The sequence below is a fragment of the Schistocerca piceifrons genome, chromosome 3, assembly GCF_021461385.2.
Source record: "Schistocerca piceifrons isolate TAMUIC-IGC-003096 chromosome 3, iqSchPice1.1, whole genome shotgun sequence".
Classification (NCBI taxonomy): domain Eukaryota; kingdom Metazoa; phylum Arthropoda; class Insecta; order Orthoptera; family Acrididae; genus Schistocerca; species Schistocerca piceifrons.
The window spans coordinates 578,290,593-578,316,788 of NC_060140.1; the positions used below are offsets into that span (position 1 = coordinate 578,290,593).

At 37.1% G+C, this 26,196-nt stretch overlaps 1 protein-coding gene across 1 annotated transcript in view; it reads left to right on the top strand.

Annotated features, from left to right (window-relative positions):
* The window catches only part of LOC124788853 (mucin-4), a 258,570-nt gene extending 232,703 nt beyond the window's left edge, over positions 1-25,867 (top strand). Inside the window, exons 15-19 of the mRNA XM_047256137.1 lie at positions 567-739; positions 1,027-1,228; positions 4,583-4,775; positions 13,994-14,165; positions 16,175-25,867. Of these exons, the coding sequence (XP_047112093.1) occupies positions 567-739; positions 1,027-1,228; positions 4,583-4,775; positions 13,994-14,165; positions 16,175-19,379 (3,945 nt within the window). The 3' untranslated portion in view covers positions 19,380-25,867. The remainder of the gene's footprint in view (positions 1-566; positions 740-1,026; positions 1,229-4,582; positions 4,776-13,993; positions 14,166-16,174) is intronic.
* Positions 25,868-26,196: the final 329 nt, after the last annotated feature.

The following is a 26,196-nucleotide window of genomic DNA, read 5'->3' on the forward strand; positions in this document are numbered from 1 at the left end:
ATCCTTTTCTTGACAACAACCTTCTTGTGATTAAAGCACAACTTTTGAGAAAGGGGGGAGGGCAGGTTACAGATTTATGTTTTGTCTGCTAACTGTTTGTATGTCTGGGAAATATTCAGTTGTAGAATGTTTATTAGATTTTCAATGCAGAAGAAAAATAGATTGTGTTAATGTATTTATATGAGCTTGGGTAGCGCAATCAGTTCCTTCTTTTAGCTAATGCAAAACAAAACTTGTACATATCAACACACAATCAAAATAAGTAATCCTTGTGCCTATATTTGCCATCTGTTGTGGGAGCTTCAGGAGAAGGAACAGCAGATCTGTAAATTTGTTTTTAATAAAGTGCAATTGTAGCTCTTTACTGCACCAGTTAGTTTAGGATGAAAATATGTTCTTTTGGAACAGGTAATCATTGTTTCTTGGGTTCTTGCCATTAATTGAGTCATTTATTTAAATTTCCTGTGCTGCATTGCAGATACTACATCAGAGGTTTTTGTGGTGTCTTCATATAATTCAGGTAACTTATGAAACAGTTGTGCATAGTAATGGGAAATTTCTTGCAGGCATTTTGCTATCAAGGTTCTTGCCGTACGCATTCTGACCAATGTCGTCTGCTGTGGGGCCCCTCAGGGAAGAGCTCTGACATGCAATGTTATGAAATGAATGAACAAGGCAATCAAAATGGCAACTGTGGATTTGATCGCTTGAACCGCTCGTTTCACAAATGCACAAAAGAGTAAGCTACTTTTTTATTTTTGTACATATATAGTCACTAATGTGTGTATTTTCTTTCCAATACATAAATACGGTGAGAGTAAGCAGAATTTTAACTTCTATTTGCTTCCAACATCTGATTTCAAAATCTCATATTATATTTTCTTTGTTTGCAATATATTCCATTTATTTAGCAGATTTTTGCACTCATATTTGTTGATGGTACTAAAAAATTTACAGTATTGTGGCAGCCACACTACTATCACAAATTTTTTTCTTGTTTATTACTGTTGCTGTTCACTGTTTCAGAGACATATATTGTGGTATGCTACACTGCAAGCATCTGAATGAGAAGCTTGAATTTGGAATGGAATCAGTGGCCAGGCTGGCACATTCCTTTATAAATGCTGGTGGAAGCCTTATCCCCTGCAGAACTGCCCTTGTTGACCTTGGTCTCAATGAAGTTGATCCAGGCCTTGTACCAAATGGAGCAAAGTGTGGTGAAGGAAAGGTGAGAATTTTGTTACATACAATATCTGTGAGCAGTAGCTCCAAAATATGATGATATGCAGAAAAATTAAAACTTTAGAGCAATGTTTTTTTTTGTACAGTAGATACTATGATGACAAGCACAGTTACAGTATCTTATATTTGATATAATTGCAATAAATTAACTGACTAGATCTATTAGTAAGAGAGAATGATTATGACTTTAAATTGTTCACAAAAATAAGATTTAACTCTCATGGCTCCTCAAATTTGACTTGTATAAAAAAAGGGAGGGGGAGAGAGAGGGGAGGGAGGAAGGAGAGTGTTTCTCTCTTCTCAATTGATATGTGATGTGTTTTCCTTCAGTGCGGTCCCTCCGAGTTTTAAATAAGACTAAGACTTGAGTTTTGAACTACCAGCTGTGTTTGAATCATCCTTATATAGTACTTGACTGTGACTAGATATACCATTATTTTGAAATGTATCGTCTGTTCCTCTCGGGGTGTGGAATGTGCCTTTACCAGCCAGCATGTTCGCATTGACATCAGTGTTGTCACATATGAACAATGTGAAAGGATTGGCTGGCTTACCAACTGCATCTTTCTTTGCCTGCAGCACATATGATCCATCAAACCTAGAAGCTTTGTCATAGGAAGCTGAAAATCCTAACATCGCTAGGAGATTTAGAAGCAGTTTGGATCTTAACTTCTTGTAAATTTATGTGGCAACCCCAATTAAAATGGGAGACAAGAATAATTTTGGTTGCATGGCTAACTTACTGACATGTGCCACAGTAAGACATTTCTTCTTTCGTGATTCCAGTGAACCTGATTTGTATGGAGGAGGAGATGCATTGTCTCAATGACAACATGGTGGGAATCACCAAAAAAACTTGCAATGGGAGGGTAAGCAGTAGTGCCAGACACTTAAGAGCGGGTATCTTCTAAAATAATTTTGCCTGCAGTTTTCACAATTTGAGCCATTTTTTCTTGAGTGTCTTCTTTCTTTTCCCCTTAGAGTATCAGTTGTCTGACAAAATTTTGTGGCCAGTTTTCTTGAAACATACAATATTTCCTCTCTTGGGTGAATCAAAGATGATTGTCATGTTTATACTTCTCTTTCATGTGCTTAACTTCTGGATGAGAATTTTCAGGTACCTCGTCAAGCAACTGTCCAAGGGAAAACTGGCGCTTGTCAGTGTTCTCCTTGGGAAAGGTGAATATAATTTCAATTGTGTGATCTATATTGGGTTTAGGTTGTCCGGTATTTAATGAATATGTCCAGATATTTTGTAGAAACTATGAATACACTTTTGCTGATATGCCACATTATCTGCAGTTAAATCTGTGGCTGTATTATCCAACATGCTCATACAGGTTTAAATTTTTTGTTCCCATTCATCACCTTTCAGTCTTGCACATGACAAAATTGTGCTTGCTATCTCTGGGATTGTTACTTTTGATCATGGGATTGCACATCAGAACTCTTCAGTAAACTCTTCTTCACATGAGAAGCACTTGTTGTTGAAATCAAATGATAACGATGACTTCCCCGAGCGAGTTGGGTTGGGGGAAGTTAAGCATAGCAACTCTTCTCTTTTTAACTACAATCACTTATTATTCCGCCAAACTTTCTTTGCATGTGAAGCACTTGCCATATTAGCTCACTACCACCACGAAAATAATTCGAATTACAGCATGTCCACAAAAAATGCATTTTTATGTCACTCGAATAAGAAGTCATCAATGAACATTTACATTGAACAACTGTAAGAAACCTGATTTGAAAGGACGAGAACCTCTACATGTGGAATGTATGTTGCACCTAACACAATTTTCAGAAAATTTTTGATGAATGAAATTTATAAGGAAAAAACTTGTGTTTTGTTGCTGTTTTGTGAAATAATGATGGCCTAAAATTTCAAGGTTTTTTTCAGCCCCTATCATATTAGCATAGTTCCTAAAGACCAAAAACTCAGATTCTACTCCACAGAATACCCACAAACAGCACTCTAAAGTAGAATTAAGTTTGGAATACTTTCTACATGCCCTTCTCCACCTACAGCCTGGACTATTATCTTTGCAGTGTGACTGTGAACATAGGTCTGTAGACTGTTTCTACACATTTTCGGAACCCTTTGTTTTCATACTATCTTTTTCACTGAAAGTTAGCTGACAGATATGGAAATTGGTATATATAACAGTGTTACCAATTTTACCATTTTTGTCTGGGTAGAGAAGAGTTTGGATGATTGTCTGACTGTCTCAATATAAAATTTCTATGATTTCCCCAAATCATTTCAGATAAAGCTGAGCTGATTCCATGAAAAAGATCTCAGATGATTTCTTTTTCCATCTTTGTTCCTTCAGTCATTTCTCTGTTGATCTTAACAAGTGTGAGATATAAATGATCTCCTCAGTTCCTTAAAATTCCCACTGGCTATTGATTGGTGGGCACCCAGTGATGGAATCATAAACTCATTTGTTTCAAAATTCACATTGCTGCATGGCAAGGTTTATAGGTTGGTGCTTACAATATTTAGTGCATAGTAGGTCTGTTTGAGGACGCGATATAACAAATCATTTTGAATAGTTAGGTGGAAAAACATAATTGCATTGTGTTCACTGTGGATATAAAGAATAAAACAAGGCACTGGTTACAGCCATAATTTAAATTATGTTGCGACCTATAATCCTATTTGTCTCATTTTTCTTAGAATGAATATGACAATGAATATGACAAATTATTAGTAATAAAATATGTTGTGTTCACTACTTTTAGAACTTTCATTGGTAGTAATTTTTGTGTCTGAAGATCGCTTTGGAGGGGGGGAAAGAGGAATTATCACTACCAATACAGCTCATTCAGTTCTATCCTAGACTGTTTGTGGTGCATGCATGTGCAGCAACAAGACTGAAATGTGAAGTCACAGAAATGCTTTCAAAAGGCTGTTATTTGGGAGTGAACCACAGTGCTATCTCTCTCTCTCTCTCTCTCTCTCTCTCTCTCTCTCTTCCCCCCCCCCCCCCCCCCCCCATCCTTTCATCCTTTCCCTCATCCATCTCATGCACTCAAACAATAGAAAAGAATGCAGAGAGAAAAAATAAGAGTGCGTACTACAGTGATTCTCAGAATATGTAACTTATTGATTTTTCTTTTCTGCTAACAAGTTTTTTGACAGTCAAAAGATTCTTGATTCCAACCTTATAATACTGCTATCAATCTGATTTACAAGTCAGTTTGCTTCAGGGTGTGCATGAAGATAGTGTATTTGATATTATCTTGATAATGTTGTTCATGATGATGTATTAAATTGAGAAGTAGTCAGTGTCAGCACGATTAAATTCACTGTGTACCGTATTGAATTTTCTGATAGATGTGTGTGAGCCAGCGTTGTATGCCAGTGGGCTCACTGCGAGCTGCAGCTGTGTGCCCCCAGAACTGTAATGGTAATGGTGTCTGTAACAGTCGAGGTCATTGCCACTGCACTACAGGATTTGCTCCTCCATTGTGTGACTATCCTGGGACTGGTGGCAGTGAAGATAGTGGACCTGCTTCAGATCCAAATGGTTTGTAGAGAACATCAATAATATTCTGATTTCTTTAATGTTTTATAAAACACCCTAATCATTAAAGTTTTGTTCGTTACAGTCATGAACTGGACCTTTGTATTGAGATTATGTTTTGGGACATTTTATTTAATAGTTTATTCTTCATTTCATGTTACATTTCTATTGTAAGTTTTAGATCCAAAATTGTCTGAGCACCAGTTAGTGTACAGTATAGTGTAATAAATAAGGATTTCTGACTTCAGGTATATGATATTAACTGTCAATAAAATTCAATATGTGACTATATTGTCAATATAAAAAATTGTCTGACATTTTGGCCACTGTCGCAAATGGCCTCCCTCAGTGCATTCTGCTGAATGTAAACATAAGGTCCTGAGGAAAGCCAATTGCAAATGTGGCCAAAGTGTCGGAGAATTTTACATTCAAACAATTCGGTCACGTATCTTGAAGAATTTTATTGACAGTGATAGGCCACCAAAGCCTACACTTAAACATACTATTAAGTTGTTGTTAAGATGAGTAATTTACTAATAACAGGAAGATAGTAATAAAAAGCAGAAAGAATTTCTGCATTACCAGCTCTCAGTGCTGTGGCAGGTGCAGCTGTTTATTGCAGCAAACTTATCTTCCTCCTACATCTGTTATGTCTGACTACAGCTGAGCTTCTCTGTGACTTTTTCTTTTCTATAGCAACTTTTATTTTAGTCTTTCATAATTTCTCAATTTTTACTTTGATTTTTTTCTTAGCGAAGAAATTAATTGTCCTAAATACAGGTGATAAGCAAGTAATCATCTTCTACCCTGTTTTGCTGTTGATTACGTACTAGAAAAACTGTTAGGCTGTAGTAGACAGAGTGATGATTTTTTTGCAGGAAATCTTTATTTTGATGCGCAGCTTGAATGAACAAAGACATGAACCACCCATTTGCCTTTGTATGGTGGATATTGGTTAAAAAGTTATTTCTTTTCCTAATAAATTAGATTTGTGCACTGTCACATTTTCCATCAAGTTTTCTTTTATGTTGATCCATGATACAAAATGCTTGTAGCAACTATAAATTGCTTTAAAATTCTTCCCATAACAATAGATTCTCATAAATTACTGTTTACAGTATAGGTAAAGAAAAACATATTCACTAAGTGATAGTAGACAGAAATATTTAAACGACGTAAAATTGCTAGCTTTCAGAATCAGGGAGTACTACTTCTGGCAGAAGAAGAGAAGACTGATGATGAAAAAATTACTGTATCTGTCAGAATAAGTATCCAGCACTCAGGGTCAGGGGTGCCTTGCTCAACAGGCAGCATGAGAGTGGAAAATATATATATATATATATATATATATATATATATATATATATATATATATATATATATATATATATATATATATATATATATATATATATATAAAAAAAACAAAGATGATGTGACTTACCAAATGAAAGTGCTGGCAGGTCGACAGACAAACAAACGAACACAAACATACACACAAAATTCAAGCTTTTGCAACTAACTGTTGCCTCATCAGGAAAGAGGGAAGGAGAGGGAAAGACGAAAGGATGTGGGTTTTAAGGGAGAGGGTAAGGAGTCATTCCAATCCCGGGAGCGGAAAGACTTACCTTAGGGGGAAAAAAGGACAGAGGGAAACATTCCACGTAGGAAAAATATATCTAAAAACAAAGATGATGTGACTTACCAAATGAAAGTGCTGGAAAGTGACAGGATTCTTTCCGGGACTGGATCAGATTCTGAATGTGGCTCTCCAGCAGGAATACGACTTCCTCAAATCCTGCCCTGAAATGAGATCCATCCTTCATGAAATCCTGCCCACTCCACCAAGAGTGTCTTTCCGCCGTCCACCTAACCTTCGTAACCTCTTCGTTCATCCCTATGAAATCCCCAAACCACCTTCCCTACCCTCTGGCTCCTACCCTTGTAACCGCCCCCCGGTGTAAAACCTGTCCCATGCACCCTCCCACCACCACCTACTCCAGTCCTGTAACCCGGAAGGTGTACACGATCAAAGGCAGAGCCACGTGTGAAAGCACCCACGTGATCTACCAACTGACCTGCTTACACTGTGATGCATTCTATGTGGGAATGACCAGCAACAAACTGTCCATTCACATGAATGGACACAGGCAGACAGTGTTTGTTGGTAATGAGGATCACCCTGTGGCTAAACATGCCTTGGCGCACGGCCAGCACATCTTGGCGCAGTGTTACACCGTCCGGGTTATCTGGATACTTCCCACTAACACCAACCTATCTGAACTCCGGAGATGGGAACTTGCTCTTCAGTATATCCTCTCTTCCCGTTATCCACCAGGCCTCAATCTCCGGTAATTTCAAGTTGCCGCCACTCATACCTCACCTGTCATTCAGCAACATCTTTGCCTCTGCACTTCTGCCTCGACCGACATCTCTGCCGAAACTCTTTGTCTTTAAATATGTCTGCTTGTGTATGTAGATGTGTGGATGGATATGTGTGTGTGTGTGTGTGTGTGTGTGTGTGTGCAAGTGTATACCCGTCCTTTTTTCCCCCTAAGGTAAGTCTTTCTTGATGAGGTGACTTACCGAACGAAAGCACTGGCAGGTCGATAGACACACAAACATACACACAAAATTCTAGCTTTTGCAGCCAACGGTTGCCTCATCAGGAAAGAGGGAAGGAGAGGGAAAGATGAAAGGATGTGGGTTTTAAGGGAGAGGGTAAGGAGTCATTCCAATCCCGGGAGCAGAAAGACTTACCTTAGGGGGAAAAAAGGACAGGTATACACTCGCGCGCGCGCGCACACACACACACACACATATCCATCCACACATACAGACAGAAGCATATATATAATTTTTTTTTTTTTTTGTGTGTGTGTGTGTGTGTGTGTGTGTGTGTGTGTGTGTGTGTGTGTGTGTGTGTGTGTGTGTGTGTTTGGAGGAGAGGGATATCCAAATTAAAAATGAATGAAAATATGTCACAAGTGAGCCAAAAAAGTGAGGGAAATGAAGACCATGAAAATTTGTAATGGGATACATAAAATAAATGATACTACAAGGAATGCTGAAGAGAAAAACAGTAAGAGAAAAAGGAGGAACTGGCATTGAGAGGAAGAATACAAACTTGCACATACTGTAAAACTGATATCAAGGTCATAACTATGATGTTGCATAATGAACCCTGCAATGCGATGCTAAGAGTTACCAGTATGTGCTCCCTGTCTAGAGCTATTCTTCATTACTAATAGCTTCTGGAGGCTATCATACATCTATAAAAGGCTAGATATTTACGATAAACAAATTTGTTTGTGCCAATGTGTGACACTCATTTTGGTGGAACATGTTTTGACACTACCAGGACTGTTGCAGGTAGTAGTAAGAGAGTGCGTAAGGTTGACATACTGTAGGAGTAGGCACAAGTATCGTATGATAAGTAAATTGACCAAGGATGAGCATGGAATCTGAACAGAATGTTTTGGGAAATCATAGGCCAACCAAAGAAGTTCGTTAATACATTAAACCATGTTAGTAATGGGTAATAAGAATCGTTCTCATTTGTTGATTTGAAAAGGATCAGAAATAAGCGACTTCCAAAGGTCATGTGCAAAATTTGTTATGTGAACTATCTGGTGTGATTCTTCCAGGTAGTGAAGACAGAATGAGACTGGCATCATATTTTCATAAGGAGCCAGCATCCAAGTAAGAACGTTTACCCTGAGTGCCAAGGTTGTAGGGAAGGAGTTGTTTCACCTGTAAAGGATGACAGCTGGTAAAGTCTAAGTACTTCTCTAATTGGTTAGCTCAAGGTGTACTAGAGGTTGCATAAATAAGTAATAACTTCCAACCAATGTGTGAAAAGGAAAATAGGTCTTAGCCGTAAGACTAGTCAGTCCCTTGGCTAATACGAGCAACTCAGGAGGGGAATGGACTACGCATTCAGGGTAATTCCTGTGATAACTGACATCTGAAACTTATTACATAAAAACCTTCCTTTTACATTAAAGGCACCAATAATTTCCTGGAACTGCTGAAGTCAGTGACTGCCCCACCACAACCACACACTTCACTAGTCACCACTAAGTCACCTACCTCTACACCAAAATTCCTCATACACATGGTTTGTGGTGCTAAACCTTACTGCAGTGAAAACTCTTCTGATACCATACCAATGACTGTTCACTAGAATCAGCTACACACTTACCAACGATAGAAATGAATCAGGGTCGCACCCATACGAAACAATGGTAGCTCTTTCCAATGCTACTCTCTTCATGAACAGTTAACTAATTTTCACATGATCCCTGTGTAAATCTCGTAACACCTTCCTCAATACTGATATCATCCTTATAGAAGATAAAGTTCACAACTCAGTGCATATAAAGCCAACTGTCAAACAGAAATATTTACATTTAACAAGTGTCATCCCTTCCATGTGAAATGTTCCCTCCTGTATAGCTTTGGCCCTATCTGTCTGGAAGAACCAGTGTAATACTGACAATACATCTCAGAATCAAGACAGAAGAGCATGCCTTCTTGTCCTTTACTATGCTTTTGTTTATAATGCAATAATGAGTTAACCAACTTCTTTGACGGGACTATCATATTCTGAAATTGAGTCCAAGAATGAGATGTGCTCTACCTAATATTTCCCACACATAACAGCTTTTCATCATCTTTCAATTTCAGGAACATCCTCATCAGACCCAACACTCCATTGTCATGCATTTTACCTACTGATACCTTGTGTTGCTTATCCTTGTGTGACTGCCCATGCTGTCTTGTTCAACCTCCTGATACTATACAAGCCCCTTTACTGGCAAAACCAATTTCTTCAAAGTGAGAAACATCTGCTAAACAACATGCATCATAATATAATCACTGTCTAACCTTTCTTATCAATGTGACAGCCACCGCACGGTCAATAAGGATGTTCGCTCATGTCTGTACTCTGTGTCGTGGCTGAGTACACTCTGCAGTACCATACACATGACCTCGATACCTATTTTACTACACATGCCATCTTATTCTCTCTCCTGATACCTTCTCAGAACTTGGCTCCACAACCTATGCTTGGATCTTGCATTCTCCTTGGCCTCTGTTTATGGTAGTTATGCAGTATTCTCTCTCTTTCTTCTTTTATTCTTTTTCGTTGTTTTTCCTTTTAATTTCTTTTATTTTTGATCCTTTTTACAATGTTTTTTGTGCTTAATGTACCCCTCTTTTATTGTCTGTTGGCCTGGGATTGAGTGAGCTTACCTAGGTCCTTAAGCATTCCCAGGTTTTTTTCCCCCGTCACATTCCTTCTTCTAGGAAAAGCTAGCAATTTTATAGCTCTCTACATATTTAAATCTACTGCCATTTGATAAGCATGTTTTTCTCCATCAATATAATTAACTGTTCAGTTCACTAGTAATTTTGACCAAAAATTGTTTGATTTGTGACTGTGTGTATTTTACACACTGAAACTGTGTACTGTATGTTCGTTCCATTGGACTGAATAGTGTAATAGATCTCTTTTAATTCTTTACACAGCATTTTTCTCTCTCTAGTCTTGCTACAGCTTTACACAGTGTGCTTTCCTTTCTGAGAAGGAATCTATTACTTCATTAAAGTTCATCAAATATTTTGCTACCCGAAATATCAAAATGTCATTATCTAATACTGAAAAAGCTGTTAATATGAATAGTATCCAAGACTGGTGTGGTGTTTTGGTTTGATTACATCTATTTTGTCACTGTCTGCTAGATAAAATGAAATATACCTTTCTAATATTGCAGCAGTTGTAACATGCAGCTAATAGGTGAGACTGTTTTGGTGCAAATGGTCATTTTTGTCTACCTCATTTATATAAATAACACGTCAGAATATAATTCACCAAAGTACCAGTATCAAATGTCTATTAGGCCTACTACAAGCAAGAAGTTTTACTTAGGAAATAATTCCACATTTCATTCATACGCTCCAGTTTCTCAAACGAGATCAAAAAGTAGTAGTATGAAATTTTTATATAAATTTGGGAGCGGACTATTCTTCCACATAATTTCTGTGCTGTCCCCATTTCTTCTCCTTCCTCGTTCTAAAAACCAATTTTGTCATCAGCTATTCCTGCTAATGTCAAAACTTATTCTCTGGTTAACTTCACTAACCATTTCAGAATCACTAGTTTAGTTATCTCACATTTATTCTCCGGGTAGGCATCATTACATGTTTGTACAACATGTTTTTCACACTATTCTGAGGGTAGAACTTAAGTGGCAGCCAACCGGGGACAATACAACTGGCCTTCAGTAATGTGGCAACCTGGCAAAAATTTCTGTTAAAACCTCATTTTCTTGGATACACCAAGAAGATTGCATATTAATCTTACTTACCTGTTATTCCTGTTAGTCATTTATTTCTACTGTGGTTGTCTGAATATATGGATTTTGCTAATAAAATTAACGCTGATCATCCGCATACCCAATCAACTGCATAAACAAAGAGCGATTGCCATTCACACATTCGAGTTTATTCAGCTCAGCTCGTGTGGCCTCCTCCCCCTTTGTCTGCCGGAGTTCTTTATTTCTAGATGTGATGGGGATTCCACTGGCAGAGATATCATGTACACTGTGTGCGCCTTCAAAACTCAACTTATGGTTCATTCAGAAATCAATGTAAAATGTTCAAAAATAACAAGGATGTTTTTCAAAATCATTTGAATAATTAATAGACCAATGTACGCTGGATGTTAGGCACTTTGTGAAACAAGGTTTTTTTTCTTCAAGAATATGAATTTGGCGCCCCCTAAAGTTGCTCCAAGGGTAGACATCCCAGTTTCCCCCTTCTAGATCTGGGCCTGGGAATAGGGACAGATGGATGTGGGTGTCAGAATACCATGTGGATTTCTCATTTTAGGGCATGACAAAAGGTAGTTGAAACCCTGGCAGAGAGGTACTGCTCCTCACTGCAGATGCGATGACCATGGGTGGCTAGAATGTGTGGAAGGGACTGCTTGGTTTTGGATGGGTAGCACTGTTGAAATGGAGTATTGGTGGTCGGTAGTTTTGATGTTGATGGAGGTACTGTTAGAGCTGTCTGTTAGGTGGTGGTCAACATCAAGGAAGGTAGTCTGTTGGGCTGAGAAGGACCAGGTAAAGTGGTGGTGGGGTGGGGAGGGGGGGTTGGGGGGGGGGGAGGAGAAGGTGGTGTGGTTCTGGAGGAATGTGAGTAGGATGTTGTTACCCTTGTTGCAGGTCGTGAAGATGTCATCAGTGAATCTGAACCAGGTAAGGGGGCTTGGGATTCTGAGTGGAAGGATTCTTTTAGATGGTCCATAAATAGGTTGGCATAGTATGGTGCCATGCAGTTGCCCATGGCTGTGCTGCAGATCTGTTTACAGGTGATGCCCTCAAAGAAGTAATTACAGGTGATGATGTAGATTGTCTTGGTGACCAGGAAGTAGGTTGTAGGTTTAGAGACAGTCGGGTTTGAGAAAGGTACTGTTCAGTGGTGGCAAGACAGTAAGCACTGGGGATGATATTGTTAATGGAGGCAAACTGAAAGTGATGAGCAGGGTGCTAGGTGATAAAGGGCAGTAAATGTGGGAAGTCTGTAGAGGAAATGATTGAAGTTGGGGTCTCTGCATCTGAATGCAACAATAACCATGTGCTTATGAGGTGTGTGTGTGTGTGTGTGTGTGTGTGTGTGTGTGTGTGTGTGTGTGGTTTTTTCCCTTTTTTTCTGATAGCTTAATAATATCCAATAGTCTACTTTTAAATTAGCTGTTTGCAGCTCGCTGTGTCCTCCAGGTGGTGAGTGGCAACCTATCCTAGTTTATATTATTGTTATTCCATGCCAGAGTTTCAGTTGTTTAATATTTGATATCAATAGATCTGTTTTATTAAGGATAACTTTCTTCACCATTATCAATCTTCTATGTTTTTTTTATTTTTCCGTATTTTATAATCAGGATTGATACAAGTGGCACAGTGGTTAAGAAGACACTTAGTTCACATACTGAAAGAGCAGGATTATCTGCGTTTCGCGTGTCTCTCTTAAGATGAAAGAGAGGATGGATGATCTGAAGATGACACATTTAATTTCCTTTCTTATCCTTGTCCAGTTGTGATGTTCTCAAGTTATGATGACCCCATCGTCAGTAGTGTATTAAAGATTAATCTTCCCCCTCTTCTCTTTTTTTGAAATCATGGTTTCCAAATAGGTCAATGATTACACGTCTCCTGCTATAAAATGAATTTGCTAAACATCAACATTGAAGAGGTCCAGTTTTGATGGGATGTTATTATCCTACTTTCTATCACTTTTCATAACTTTTGCCTCTGTTTCATTTTAGCTTGACCCAGCATCTTCTCTAACTGACCTGACAATTACGTAAGCGTAGGCTTTTGTGGCTGTTGTTATCTTCAGCAAAAATGTTTCCAAGTGTGTGATGCATTATCATGTTGTTATATACTGAGACCAATATTTTGACTTGCTGCAGTAGTCATGTTGAAGACTCAGGCCATTCTTGCCAATAGTTTTTCTAGTTGTTTCTTACTTCTGGGATGAAGTGCTTTTTCATCTGTGCATTGGTATCTATTTTCTTTAGAATTTTGTTCATGTTTTGAAATTCTTTCATTCCATTTTTACTTTTAGGGTTTCTATAACACAACAAAGGCAATAAAACACGCTTTACATTCTTACTAATGTGAACTTTATTTCTTGATTTTTCCTCATTTATTGATATTTCTTATAGATATAACATCACTATCTTTTATTTCCTTGTAATTGCGTGTCATCATCTTGCACACAGTATCTAATTTTTCTAAGACCATATGATTGTTATGTTCCTTCATACATTTTTGTGTTGCCCATTTTTACTTTTTATTGTTACAACTCTCATGTTGTATGAACTTTTCTGCAGCTTATTTGTGAAAAATATCATTGTAACTTTCAGGAATTTTATGAAAATGAATGCCTGGATGCCTCCAAACATGTCATCATTTGCAGTAATGTAATTTAATTTCTCCAGGTCATCTGTGTTGTTTTCCAAACATTTTTCTTTCCTTCTTCCCCCCCCCCCCCCCCTTTCTATTCATCTGCTTGATTAACTGTATTTATTACCACTGTCTTTCATGGCTTGTTGCATTTGGGCTTTCCCTAATTATTGTATTTCATTTTTCAATTTTTTCTTTCATATTAGTATATAAAATTGCTAATGAATGTTATTTCTCTTTCAGGAAGAAAAGATGTAATCACAGCAATGTACGTGATATTCTTAGGAATTGTTCCTTTAGTCGCCATAATTGCTGTTTTCATTCATTACACACGGCGAAATGTGAAGTACTGGTGGAAGAAGAACAGCAGCATCCCATCTTCGACCATTACAATGAATGGAAGAGGCCCTTCATCGTACGTAATGCCTCACTTCATAACTTCATTGCACCAGAGACTGCGTCAGATTTGTAATTCTTGTTGTAGAGTGGAATGTGGGAATGGTCTGTGCAGAGCTTTGCATGAGTACTTCAGTAGTTTAAGAGACAGAATGCATACTTACTTTAAATGTGATGTAGTGCATGAAAATAGCCAAAACAACTTCCAGAAAACTGCTTCAGCTGCTGAAATACATTCTTTTTCTGTTGCTGGTGCAGGTGTTAACAGTTGCCTTTCTGGAGGTAAGAAAGAAATTACTAAAACTGGTTTAATATCCACAACAAACAGTAATGTTATCCATATTCTTAATGCTGAAAAAGGTTTCCAAATTGTTAATGAGTCAAAGATACCAGGTACAGTGCCTAACAATGTTGCAGGACTATGTGAAGAGACAAAACATGGTGGTGTAAACACAGTCAATGTTGAAGTGCATCTACCTACAACCACTCAAAGTACTCTACATCCCAAGAGCATAAGCACTGAGAGTAATATTACATCCGTAGGCAATCATATTAGGAATTCCACCAAAAATATTCTTCGAAAAAATTCTAGAGGTTTGTCCATAAAAACTGCAACTTCAGAAAAACGATTGTTGCAACAGTCAGACTCATCTGGTGCTTCTACACCAGAAACACCACCAATGCTAAGGATTAATGATGTGGCCTTCAAATCTGTTGTTAGCAAGCCAAGCGTTTCAGCACTTGCATCAAGATTTGAAGCAACAGCCTCTCAAAATAATGTAGTGCAGATATAATGTAGATGCTTTTTTCCATATAATGAGATTACTTCATGAAGTTTTTCAAGTATAGTGTAAATATCCCGTGCTGGTTCCGAGTAATATGAAATTTTTTAAAACAGAGGGGTGGCACATATATGTCTTATCTCCCAGTTTTTCTTGGCATAATTATAACAGAGTTGTTGAATGGAAGCATGATTTCAGTAAAGCCACCATCGATTTCTGTAGACACAAGACTGTTTTGTCACAGTCATTACTCAAAACATTATGTTGAAATCAGAGAAACACCATTGCTTACTGTAACACTTATTTAAATATGTTATTCATGAAAAAAAAATACTTATACTACCCTCAAGTGCTAATTTTATTTCATATTGCCCTGCAGAGCTTTCATCTGTAAATTTCTTAAATGCTTTATAGCATCGTTGCAATTGGCTCATTTTCAGTTACTAGTTGTTTTTAATAGCTAATAATGGAAAAGCTTTTTATAATTTATCGTCGTCTCAAACTTAACATTGTGTTGGTCTGTTGCTCTTTTAAATTTATGAATTTAATTCTGTAATTTTTAAAGCATGGGTGTGATTTGCAATAAATGTTACCTTTTCTTTAAGATATGATATGTACCTGTAATCATAACACAACGTATCTTCTTATATACATCTGGACTGGGACAGACTGCAGTACATTAGACAAATTTCTGGTTCCGAGTAATATGAAATTTTTTAAAACACATAAATAGTTCATAAACTACATTTTACCATGCATTATTACACTTAGTTATTATAATGTGTGTAATGTTTACATACTTTTTCACACTTGTAAATGTGTTACATTGTAGTCATTTTGATAATTAAGATGATTATTGTTATTATTATTATTATTATTATTATTATTATTATTATTATTTGCAGACTCATAAACAAAACATATTTGAGCAGTTTTATCCTTTAGGTGGTTCAGTAAATTTATCTTTCTTTTCTTTTTTTCATCTGGCTTCCTGCTTTGCTTTTGAAATTGCTTTTAACATGCATATGGTGTGTGTGTGTGTGTGCGTGTGTGTGTGTGTGTGTGTGTGTGTGTGTGTGTGTGTTTATCAGCTACTAAAGTTGCTTATTTATCATGCAGCAATGATGGACTGTGACATTAACTCCTCTTTATGGAATTCTTTACAGTGTGTGTAATTTGCTTACAGTCTTTTAAATTTGTGTGCTGTAAATTGCTTGAAATATAATGATAATGATTCTCTCTATAGGATGAAACCTTTGGAGAAGAAAAACGGTCAACTACGGAGAATAAGCCGTGGAAATTCCTTGGCATATCACCCTGATAAAAGCAATGGATTGGAAATTTCTGCTCCGCTTCCTGCTGACCACCGAAGTGCTTCTGATAGTGCTCATGCTTCTCTGCTTCCAGCACATGACAGCAGTTCTGGATCACTTACTGGTTCAGCAGCATCAACAAATACAAACAGTTCAGGGAATCTTCAGAATAATTTACTTGGACACTTTAAAGGCTTCACAATTACACCACTACCCTCTTCGTCAGAAGGATCTTCGCAGATTCATTCACCACCTGTGAGGACACTGGCCTCTCCAGTTTCTCCTCCAGTAGTCCCCTCTGTCGCCATACTCCCTCCAAAGCCAACTAATTTTCCTGCAAGGTCAAGTAATACATGTGCCACAGCTGCACAGAATAACTTTATTCCTGCATCAGCACCTCTGTCCACATCAGTAACGAGTGCACCTGTGTCTAGACCAGTTATTAGCAACCCAATTCTTGATGCAACTACTTGCACTGCTAAGGAGCTTGTTGCTGCTCGAGCAGCACCGTCAGTACCTACAAGGCCAGCGCCTCAAGTTCCTCCTGCAAATATAACTTCAGACACCAATACCAGTTCAAATAAACCTCCCAGGCCTGTGTCTATACCTAACACATCTGCTGTTAATATGTCTGCGTTCTCTTCGTCATTAGAAGACAGAAAATCTAAAGAAAATGGTTCAAGCTATCCCACACTTACTCGTATTGCATCTTTTATGATGCGCCAAAATCCAGTAAATAGATCACAGTCTAGTGCTCATGGAACAGGCCATAATAATGAAAAGAAACTGAAAAATAAACTAGGGGATGGCACAAACTCACTTCCTAGAACACACCATCATGCTGTTAAAGCCGCTAAACTTCAAATTGATCGTGATACACTTAGAAACTTGCAGATTTCTGAGCCAATACCACTGCAAGAAATAGAAGTTCCACAGAATGCATTGCCAGTAAGAGCTGCTGCATCAGTATCAAATGAAGAGCCCAATAAGAATGTTGTCATGCGAGCTCAGAGCATGAGGAGCACAGGATCGGTTGTGCAGAGACCGGCCATTCCTACATTTGGATCAATGAGACAGTCTTCTGCCACAAAGAGACCTACAAGCATTCCAGCCGGAAGTCGTCCTACATCACCTCCACCTCGGCCACCTCCACCTCCGACAACCAAAGCTGATGAATTACATACAGGAATCATAGGACTACCAGGCTATCAGAACCCACCTGCAGTAAACAATGGTGAATATGCTTATGATGACTGCTTAAATCTCATACAAGAAGGTTCTGCCCCATTAGCTAACATTGATGAAGAAACAAGTCCCGTGAGTGCTGACAACATATATGCTGTGATTGAAGAAAGTCCTCCTGAAAAAAGTAGGAAGAATACTGAAAGAGGCTTTTCAACAACTGCAAAGACAACAAATGGAAACACAAAAACAGCTGAGAAATCTGAGTATGCTGCACCCTCATTTAGTGAATACCATTCACCAAAACCACTGGAAAACAGTGTTTCTGCTGGGAGTGCTGAATCAGTTGGCCTGCTTTCTGAGATAGTAAATGAAATTCAGGCAAGGAATATGGAATCTATATATAGTAGTTCTACTGTTGCCAGGGGAAAGAAAGAAGGTGACACACACAAAACGGAAGACGATGATGCTTCTTCTGCAGTAACAGGCATAGACTCTTCAGTGGCTGGTTCGGGATCACCACAACCTTTTCCTGAAAAATTAAGTGCAGTAGCTTCTTCTAACAGTTCTTTGGGCACTTACGTAAATGCACCATATGCCAGCAGCATATACAGATCTTCTGCCAGCACATATAGTAACACTTCACAGAGTGGAGTGGGTCCTCCAAGCACAAAGGCTTCAAACAGTTCATCCAGTTCCAGTAGTGGCTACCTGAGTCCATTAGCTGTCAATTCTGGATCAATGGGCACTACAAAACCAAACACTTTAAGCAGTAAGCCTGGCGATTTTAGCACTTTTAAGACTACTCCCAGTCACTCAGCAGCATCCACAACAGAAAGTTTTTCTAAAAGTTTCGATGTGTCATCATACAAACCATTTAGCTCTTCTCTCCAGCGTTCTTCTGGCCCATTGGCTGCAGCTTTCCGTTCAACACCACAAAATGCAGGAAGTGCTGAACTTGATACAAAAGCCAACATCAATTCAGAAAATAAAGGTGTAGCCCCAGCATTAAAATCTGAAAGTGTTTCATCACCTTCAACAGTAACAGATGCAAAAAAATCATCAGAATCTGTAACAAAAGCACAAATAGGCATAAAGAATGAAAAAATAGCACCAAAGCCTGCAACAGGTGCAGCTGCCCTGATCAAAGTGTCAGGTCCAGTAGCTGCTTCTGCAAATGGAACTCAGAAACCTACTTCTGCAATTATCACAAAAGGAAATGTAGTAACTTCTCCTACTAGCTCTACTTCAAGTAAAAATAAAACGTCTGTTAGCAGTGTTAAAACTGGTAATGTAAATAATAGTCCTGATGTAGTTTCTAGTTGTTCTGTTGTTGATAATGGATCTGCAGAGAAATCTCCTGATGTTGTAAGTGGAAAAGGTAGTAGGTCAGGTGCTAGGTCTCCTGATGTGGTGCCAACAAATGTCGATAAATCGCAAACACAAATAAGTCAAAGGACTGCTGGACGCTCAGCAACAAATAATAACAAAAGTGCACCATCTATCAGTGCTTCTAAAGCTTCTAGTGCAACAGGGCTAGCAAAACAACCACAAATGACATTAGGGAAGACAAGTGTTTCAGGGAAACAACCCCAGACAGCTCCAAAGCCAACAGTACCAAGATCTGTTAGCAGTGCAGCAGATAAACGGAATGTGTCAAACAGTGGCAAGGAAAGTGGTATCAGGACAGCTGGGAAGGGGCCTACTGTTGCAAGGTCAGCATCGGAATCTTCTGGTAATCGAACAATGCCCACTGGTGCTCGCCAGGCTGCCAGCAAGCTTTCCCATGTTGCATCTTTGCAACAAAAATTTGAAACTGTATCAGAAAAGAACACTGGGTCTGTAACGAGCTCAAGAGTACCCTCAAATGCTTCAAATAAAGTTAAACCATCCTCACCCAGTGCAAGTTCAAAAGCCATTTCTGATTCAGGAAGAACTGTTTCCTTTAAAAAGTGAAGGATATGTGTTTTTGTTCTAGAGTTAACACTCTGATTCTTGTTACAATGAAGTATGAGGCTTCATAAGCAAGGTGACTGCTGAATGCCTAATTCAGTGAGAATATGACTCGCATGGCCATCAAATGAGATAAGTGTCTTATGTAACTTTTATATCTTTTCTGGCATTTCTCACAGAACATTTTGTTTCCATTTTTGAAGTTCTGTAATGGTGCTTATTGTAATGAAGAACTAGAACTCATAGCATCTATGTGCACAGAATAGTCGAGAAATTGAAGTTAGACTAACAATGCTGAGAGACAAAGTAATGAGCATTGTAGGACATGTGCCACTGATTTGGCTGCTGTGTTGTATTTAAGAAAATGGCTCTGTACCGTGTACTGTGGTGAACTGATTAATGTATTTTTTAGCCTAGGACTGAAAAATTTTAATCTGGAGAAACAAAATCAAAGCATTCCTGTTACATTCATTACCATATTATGGTATCCAAAATATGTTTCTTATTTTGATGAACAATTTAAGAAACAATGTTAATTTTCCAGATCACTTTTATGTGTTACAAGAATTATTGGAACTATGAAAACATAGTGGTGCAATGTGTCAGACAATTTTAAAGTTCTGTTAATGCATAACATATACTTTTTATAGCAGAGTTTTCAACTTGTTGATTGTTACCAAGGTACTGGTAACAGGTTTGTTTAAATGTTTACATGACAACTGTGATAATATTTTTTTATTGTGTAAATTGTTTACTGTTAATGTAATTTGTATAATGGTATCTAGAGCAATGCTTCAGTTCGTATTTATCCAGTACAGTCACATTGAACATTGGAAGAAACATAAGAGGAGAACAGTACTGCAGTTCTTTTAATGATTAAGAAAGCTTAAAAGAAACCATTTATGTAATTTACCTTTTTGCCTTGCAGTCTTGAAATGGCAAGTTTCTTTTCAAAAGTTGAAATCTGGCTAAGTCATAGAGCTGTTAGTGCAACTCTAAAGTTGGTATTAAGTATTGCAGTAGGGAAATATATGTCCTTGTCCAGTAAATGTGACACTTAAGGCAGGGAGAGGTATAGTTTTACCTTTTTTATGAATTACAGGATATACAGTATGAACAAATCATTCCACTTTCCTATCAGATGGAAACAGCTGTTATTGTTGTTATGTTAACCTTTTCTCCCCTTTATAAAATAAGCTAATTTCTATAATGTAGTGTGTCAGCTTTGCTTGGGAATTATTGTTGGTACTAAAATGCTGATGGAAGGATCTCCATTGTTTCAACACTTTAAAATGTTTTTATTCCACATAAAACTTGAACTACAGTTGTAGTTATTTAATTGGGGGAAGCAGTTGCTCCTGTAGGCTTACACATTATTGGAGGAGATCTTGCAGTAAAAGCCTAGTTATGTGCAACTGTACATCACATTTGAAAGTTTGAATAACTGTTGTTTTAGGTAGATTACTTATCTGAGGTGCCTATAAACAGTGTTGCACAACAGCAAGGGACCATTTAGTGAGGTTTTATTACATTTCATCAGTTTACTTTAAATAAGAGTATAATTATGGTTCTCTTTACATGCTTGTATCTGCATGTGATAGCTACAGAACTTTCTGTGCTCATCCAACTATTTTTTACATCACATTGTCTGTAAAACATGTGTATTTGAGATACAGTTTGTATCCAGGATAGCATAGACAATCTCAGAATTAAAGTGGATTCATTGTCCATTATTGGTATTACTGCTCTGAGTTTTTTGCATCACATGCTGACAGAACTTAAGAACAAAACAACAATTAGTTAGCAGCTACAAGATCACATTCAGAATTAATTTAAACTAATTACCTGTGAGAGAAAGAAAGAGGCTGGTACTATTCTTCTGATAATTTCCTGTTAATTGCCAATGCTAACATAAAGTGAGTGCCAATTCGAGCTTCAGTGAATTCATCCATGTCAGACAGTGCCTCAGTACACAATTTGTTGAGAAATTCCTTCAGAGTTATCAATTTTAATTACACAGTATTGCTTGCACATCTCTTTTTTACAAGTCTATCACCTTGAAGAACTGTTGTTGTTTGCAGATTGTTGAAACTCTTCTTAAGCGAGTTCTGTGTATGACAACTAGACTAAAATATAAGACATGCAGTCACACTTCCACTAATCAAATTCCTTCACATGTTGCATATTTATGGACCACTCATTGAATCACTGTACAGTTTTCCTCTTACACTGTTATTCTGTTCCATATCACCTACATTTGCATCTGGTATACTTGATCAACACAGATGTTGCCATTTTTATGTTGCTAATAGTAAATTAAAGTTATGAAGAGAAAGTAATCACACTTTTTTATTGCATTTTGAATTAGACTGTTCATCTGAAGAAAACTTCTGAACATCTTGATTATTACTGTTCAAGAATGCATTGTTTTTCAACCATACTTGAAATGTAATTTTTTTTATCACATGTAAGTGAAACAATATTTTTGACCATTTATTATTATCTTTAGAAATACAGCTATATAGTGGTTTTAATCGTGTCACAATCATGCAGGGTATATATTTTTAGTGTTTTTATTTCAACCCAAAGGTTTAGGGATGGAAAAAAATTGTTGCTGTGGAGAAAATAATCTTTAGGTGGCATTTGTGTAATTCACTATTCATTTATTGACTCTACAGTTGTTTATATGTTGTGATATGGTTTTATCAGTTTTATATCTATACTATTCTTCTTTAATCGAGATGACATAGAACCACATTATACAGGGGTAAGAGGGATGGAGAAGAAAAACAAAGCATTATTAATATGAAAAATGAAGGGAGAAGTCTTTAGAATGAGGCAGCACGTGGGTGAGAATATTGGTTGAAGCTCTTAGTGGTGAGGTGTTTTTGGTGATGACTCAGATGTGTGGCCTTGGTGCTAAAATAGGATACTTTTATATTCATGTCCAATATCTAATTTTCTTCCCTTTTTTGAAATATGAACCTATTTTTTTAAATCTATTACTTCCCTTGAATGTAGGTTTTGTGTCATGACAGACCATAAGTTGCATTTTCATTATTATTTAAAGTAAAAGTAGCTTCAGTTCCTGAGAGAGACTTTTTGCATTTTTAATCTGAATTGAATAACCACTTTACTCCATCTTCTTTGTTTCAGAAAACAGTATTTCATTTCATTTAGTTGTGTGGTGCTCTTTAACTGTCAAGCATATCAGCTATTTGATATATATGAATGTTGTGTGTGGTGTTAATTTGGAGATGTGTACCCACATAGTAGCTCTTTTGTATAATGAGTGTTATTTGATAGTGTAGTTGTCAGCAATTGGCTGTATTTAGATCTGATACAAAAATTCAGATTTAGACATAATGGAGTGTGGTTAAATCTTATATGCAGTGGCAGATTTGGTGTACTAAACACTGGCCAATTTGTACTGGTGCTATTGACCTGGAGCATAGAATAACTATTTACCATCAATGGAAATCTACATTTCTTCTGGTAGCAGTTTTAAGCTACTGCAAATTGTTCCTTTTTTTTGGAAGAAATATTTTAATGAAATATTCAATTAAGAGTTCAGCTTCATTAATTTCACTGTGTTTTTGATATCTTTCAAAAGACACTCTTTATTATAGACTCATGGGTAATGTCACTACTAAGATTTTGGAAGAAATTTTGTTATATGGAATTGCCAGGGCAGGGGAGGAGGGTGTTCATGTGAAGTACATAATCTTATTGGCATAACAGCTGCATCAGATGCAAGTGCTTTGGGAGTTGTATGTGCTCCAAAACTACTGTATTCAAATAATGTACTGCGACTTCCACTGTTTCCAATGAATTTTCGTAAATTACAATATTCATCAAATTTGCAAGAGCAATACAATAGAATAACAATTGACACCAAAATTGGCTGTTTTGTGGGAGCTGAGACACTAAATATAACCTTTCCCTTGTTCTTGTATCTATTTCTATGATGAACATATCTGCAAACAAAGAAGATGTGATTCTTAATTCAGTGTCTATAAAGAAAGTATAGTCCAAAAAATAAAATGAATCTGCATAGGTTTCCAAAGCTTTGTAGGGTAATACTGCATGTAGAATAGCTCTCTCTCTCTTTCACCCCCCCCCCCCCCCCCCACCCTGTGTGTGTGTGTGTGTGTGTGTGTGTGTGTGTGTGTGTGTGTGTGTGTGTGAGGGAGCGAGGGGGAGGGGGGTCACGCACACATCATACATGTTCTGCAAGTGTGTGCCAGAATTATTGTGCAAAATCTGATGTAGTTCATGTTACTGAGACAAGGGCAAGAAAAAAAGAACTCACTGTGGTTTGAATATTCTTACTTCTGCAATTATCTTAATTTTTCCCTCGAATCTCAAAATGCAATAGAGGTGGCACAGTTAAATTAGCACTGGAATGTACTTACTTATCAACCCCAAAAATGAATCTGAAACTTCGAAAACTATATTCTGAATTGTATCAGTTCTTATCAGTAATGGTGGAAGCAATGCAATAAGCAGTCTCAAATGCTGGCATGCAGGTGTTCTAATTCCTTTGTAGTTGAACAACTAAGCTGAAACGCAGCACTCATCTCCATACAGTATGTTTTATGTGACTTCAATGATGTGAATTACTTTTCATTTAATATTCGTGTATAGAATCTATATTTTTGCAACAATATGCAAGTTTCCCACTTAGAAACACAATAATGTGATGGCTTAGGCTTTATACGTTTGTCTAATGCTTGAGCTCATGTCCTGCTTGCAACCTGTATGCATTTGTATGTATAAACCTGACTAATTTATATTCTGCTTTAGACATACTGTTCTCATATCATTAAAATATAGTGTAGTAGGAAGTGCCATAATGTTGTTCCAAGTGGCCCTTTTTGTCATGTGCATCAGGATAATTACCTGGGGTGGCATTGATTCTCATGCTAATATTGGCTATAGAACAGTCAGAACTGAGTCCGTTACATGTTGGTTTTGTATGTACTTATTTGGCAAAAAGGCAGTACATCCATTTCTGTGTTGTGCTACACCTTCATCTCTATGGAGAACAGCTGTCATTTCCTGCACTTTATTGCAGAAAAAAATACGAATCTCAATTCTCGGGAAATAATTTTGCTTTGTTCCTTTCCATATTTTTAGTAAAATGTCAAGACTTCAGTATTTATGTATGTGTGCTCATGCTTCGAAATAACTAACAAATGTTAGGAAGTTGATCTCTAAGTAGTGGATATATTTAATGTGACTTTCTGCATCTGATGAAGATATTTTGTTAATGCTATATTGTAGTAACTTCAACTGATGGTGGTAATGATTCGCATCTGCTAAGGCAGTCAAACAAGTGATGAATTCTTTGAATATATTTTTTTGGTCATACAGCATACTAAAAAATGAGATCTGACATCAACAACAATAACACAGTTATTTTTCATTTATATAAAATTGTTTGTGACACTTCAGAACAGTGAATTAAAAACTACTGATAATGCTGATTGAGTTAAATTTTAAGCTCATGTCTCTTATAAAAGTATTTTACGACAAGTTTTCCTTCTGAAAGTATAATACTTCTCTATTTCACTTTAAATTTGAAGGTATCTACTAGAGAGTCACTATTATTACCTGTAAAACTATGTAGATTTTGCTGTTAATTATTAGCACTGACAATCCAGATTTGATGATTATATTTTCCTACATGTCTGTGAGATATGGATTTTTCTAGCATGTCAATATTTGATTCTCAGTGTACTTTGTAAAAATGCTCTGCCTGTACTATTATTAATGTATCAGTGATACTCAGATGTTAATACCATGTCAGTGTAAAAAACCTTGTGTATATGGTATATGTGTGTGTGCTTCATATTATTTATTACAAGATTGAAGTTTGGTGTACTAGAGCAGCATAATTCCTCTGGATATGGTTGCAGTGATTTGTGCATTATACATAAACTTGATTAACTTCGTCATGTCATGTTTGTATAATTGTCTCTATGGCAAATTTTACTGCTATGAATTCTAAACTGCTATGATTCGCAAAGAAACATGCTGTTGTTCAGCTCTATGAAGTGTGTAACAATCACACGAGTGCTGGAGAAGTTGATGCAATGACAGTTTACACATGTTGTAATAACAAGATTGCCTTTCAAAAACATCATTTATTTTGAAAGTGGTATGTCTTAATTAGATTATTTTAGCTGAAATTTCAACCAGTTGACTTACAAATGAATTATGCTGCCTGAGTATATACAGTCAATGAAATGTTGTGTAATGAAAGATTGTTGTATGTTACAACTGGTTGTCATCAGAGTATATTATCGGGATTGTTGATTCGAGTAGGGAATGGAAACATTATGGAACAGCTTCAAAGTTCACCAGTCCTTATGTGACACTAAAGGATTTATGTTTTTCTATATTGTACACCGTATGTATTAATTTTTTAAATTATTTTGTTGTATAAATACCAAAGATTTTTGTATTATAAAATGGTGCACAAATGATGTACTTACTTTTGAAGTTCTTTCTACCAAAACAACCTTTCAATCCACCACCCATCTCATTTAGTCATTCATTAATATATCATGTTCTGTAAACCTATAATGAAATAGAGACTTAAAGGACAAGAGTGAGTCAAGCTATTTATTAAGATAAAGATGGAGGCACTGCAGCAGGCTAATTCAAAATTTAGCTGTTGCTAGTCTATATACATAAGGAGGAAACACTTAGTTTTTCAAAAGTTTCTCTCTCTCTCTCTCTCTCTCTCTCTCTCTCTCTCTCTCTCTCTCTCTACTCCACTGCCATTTTTGTCAAATACTTCAAACAAATCATT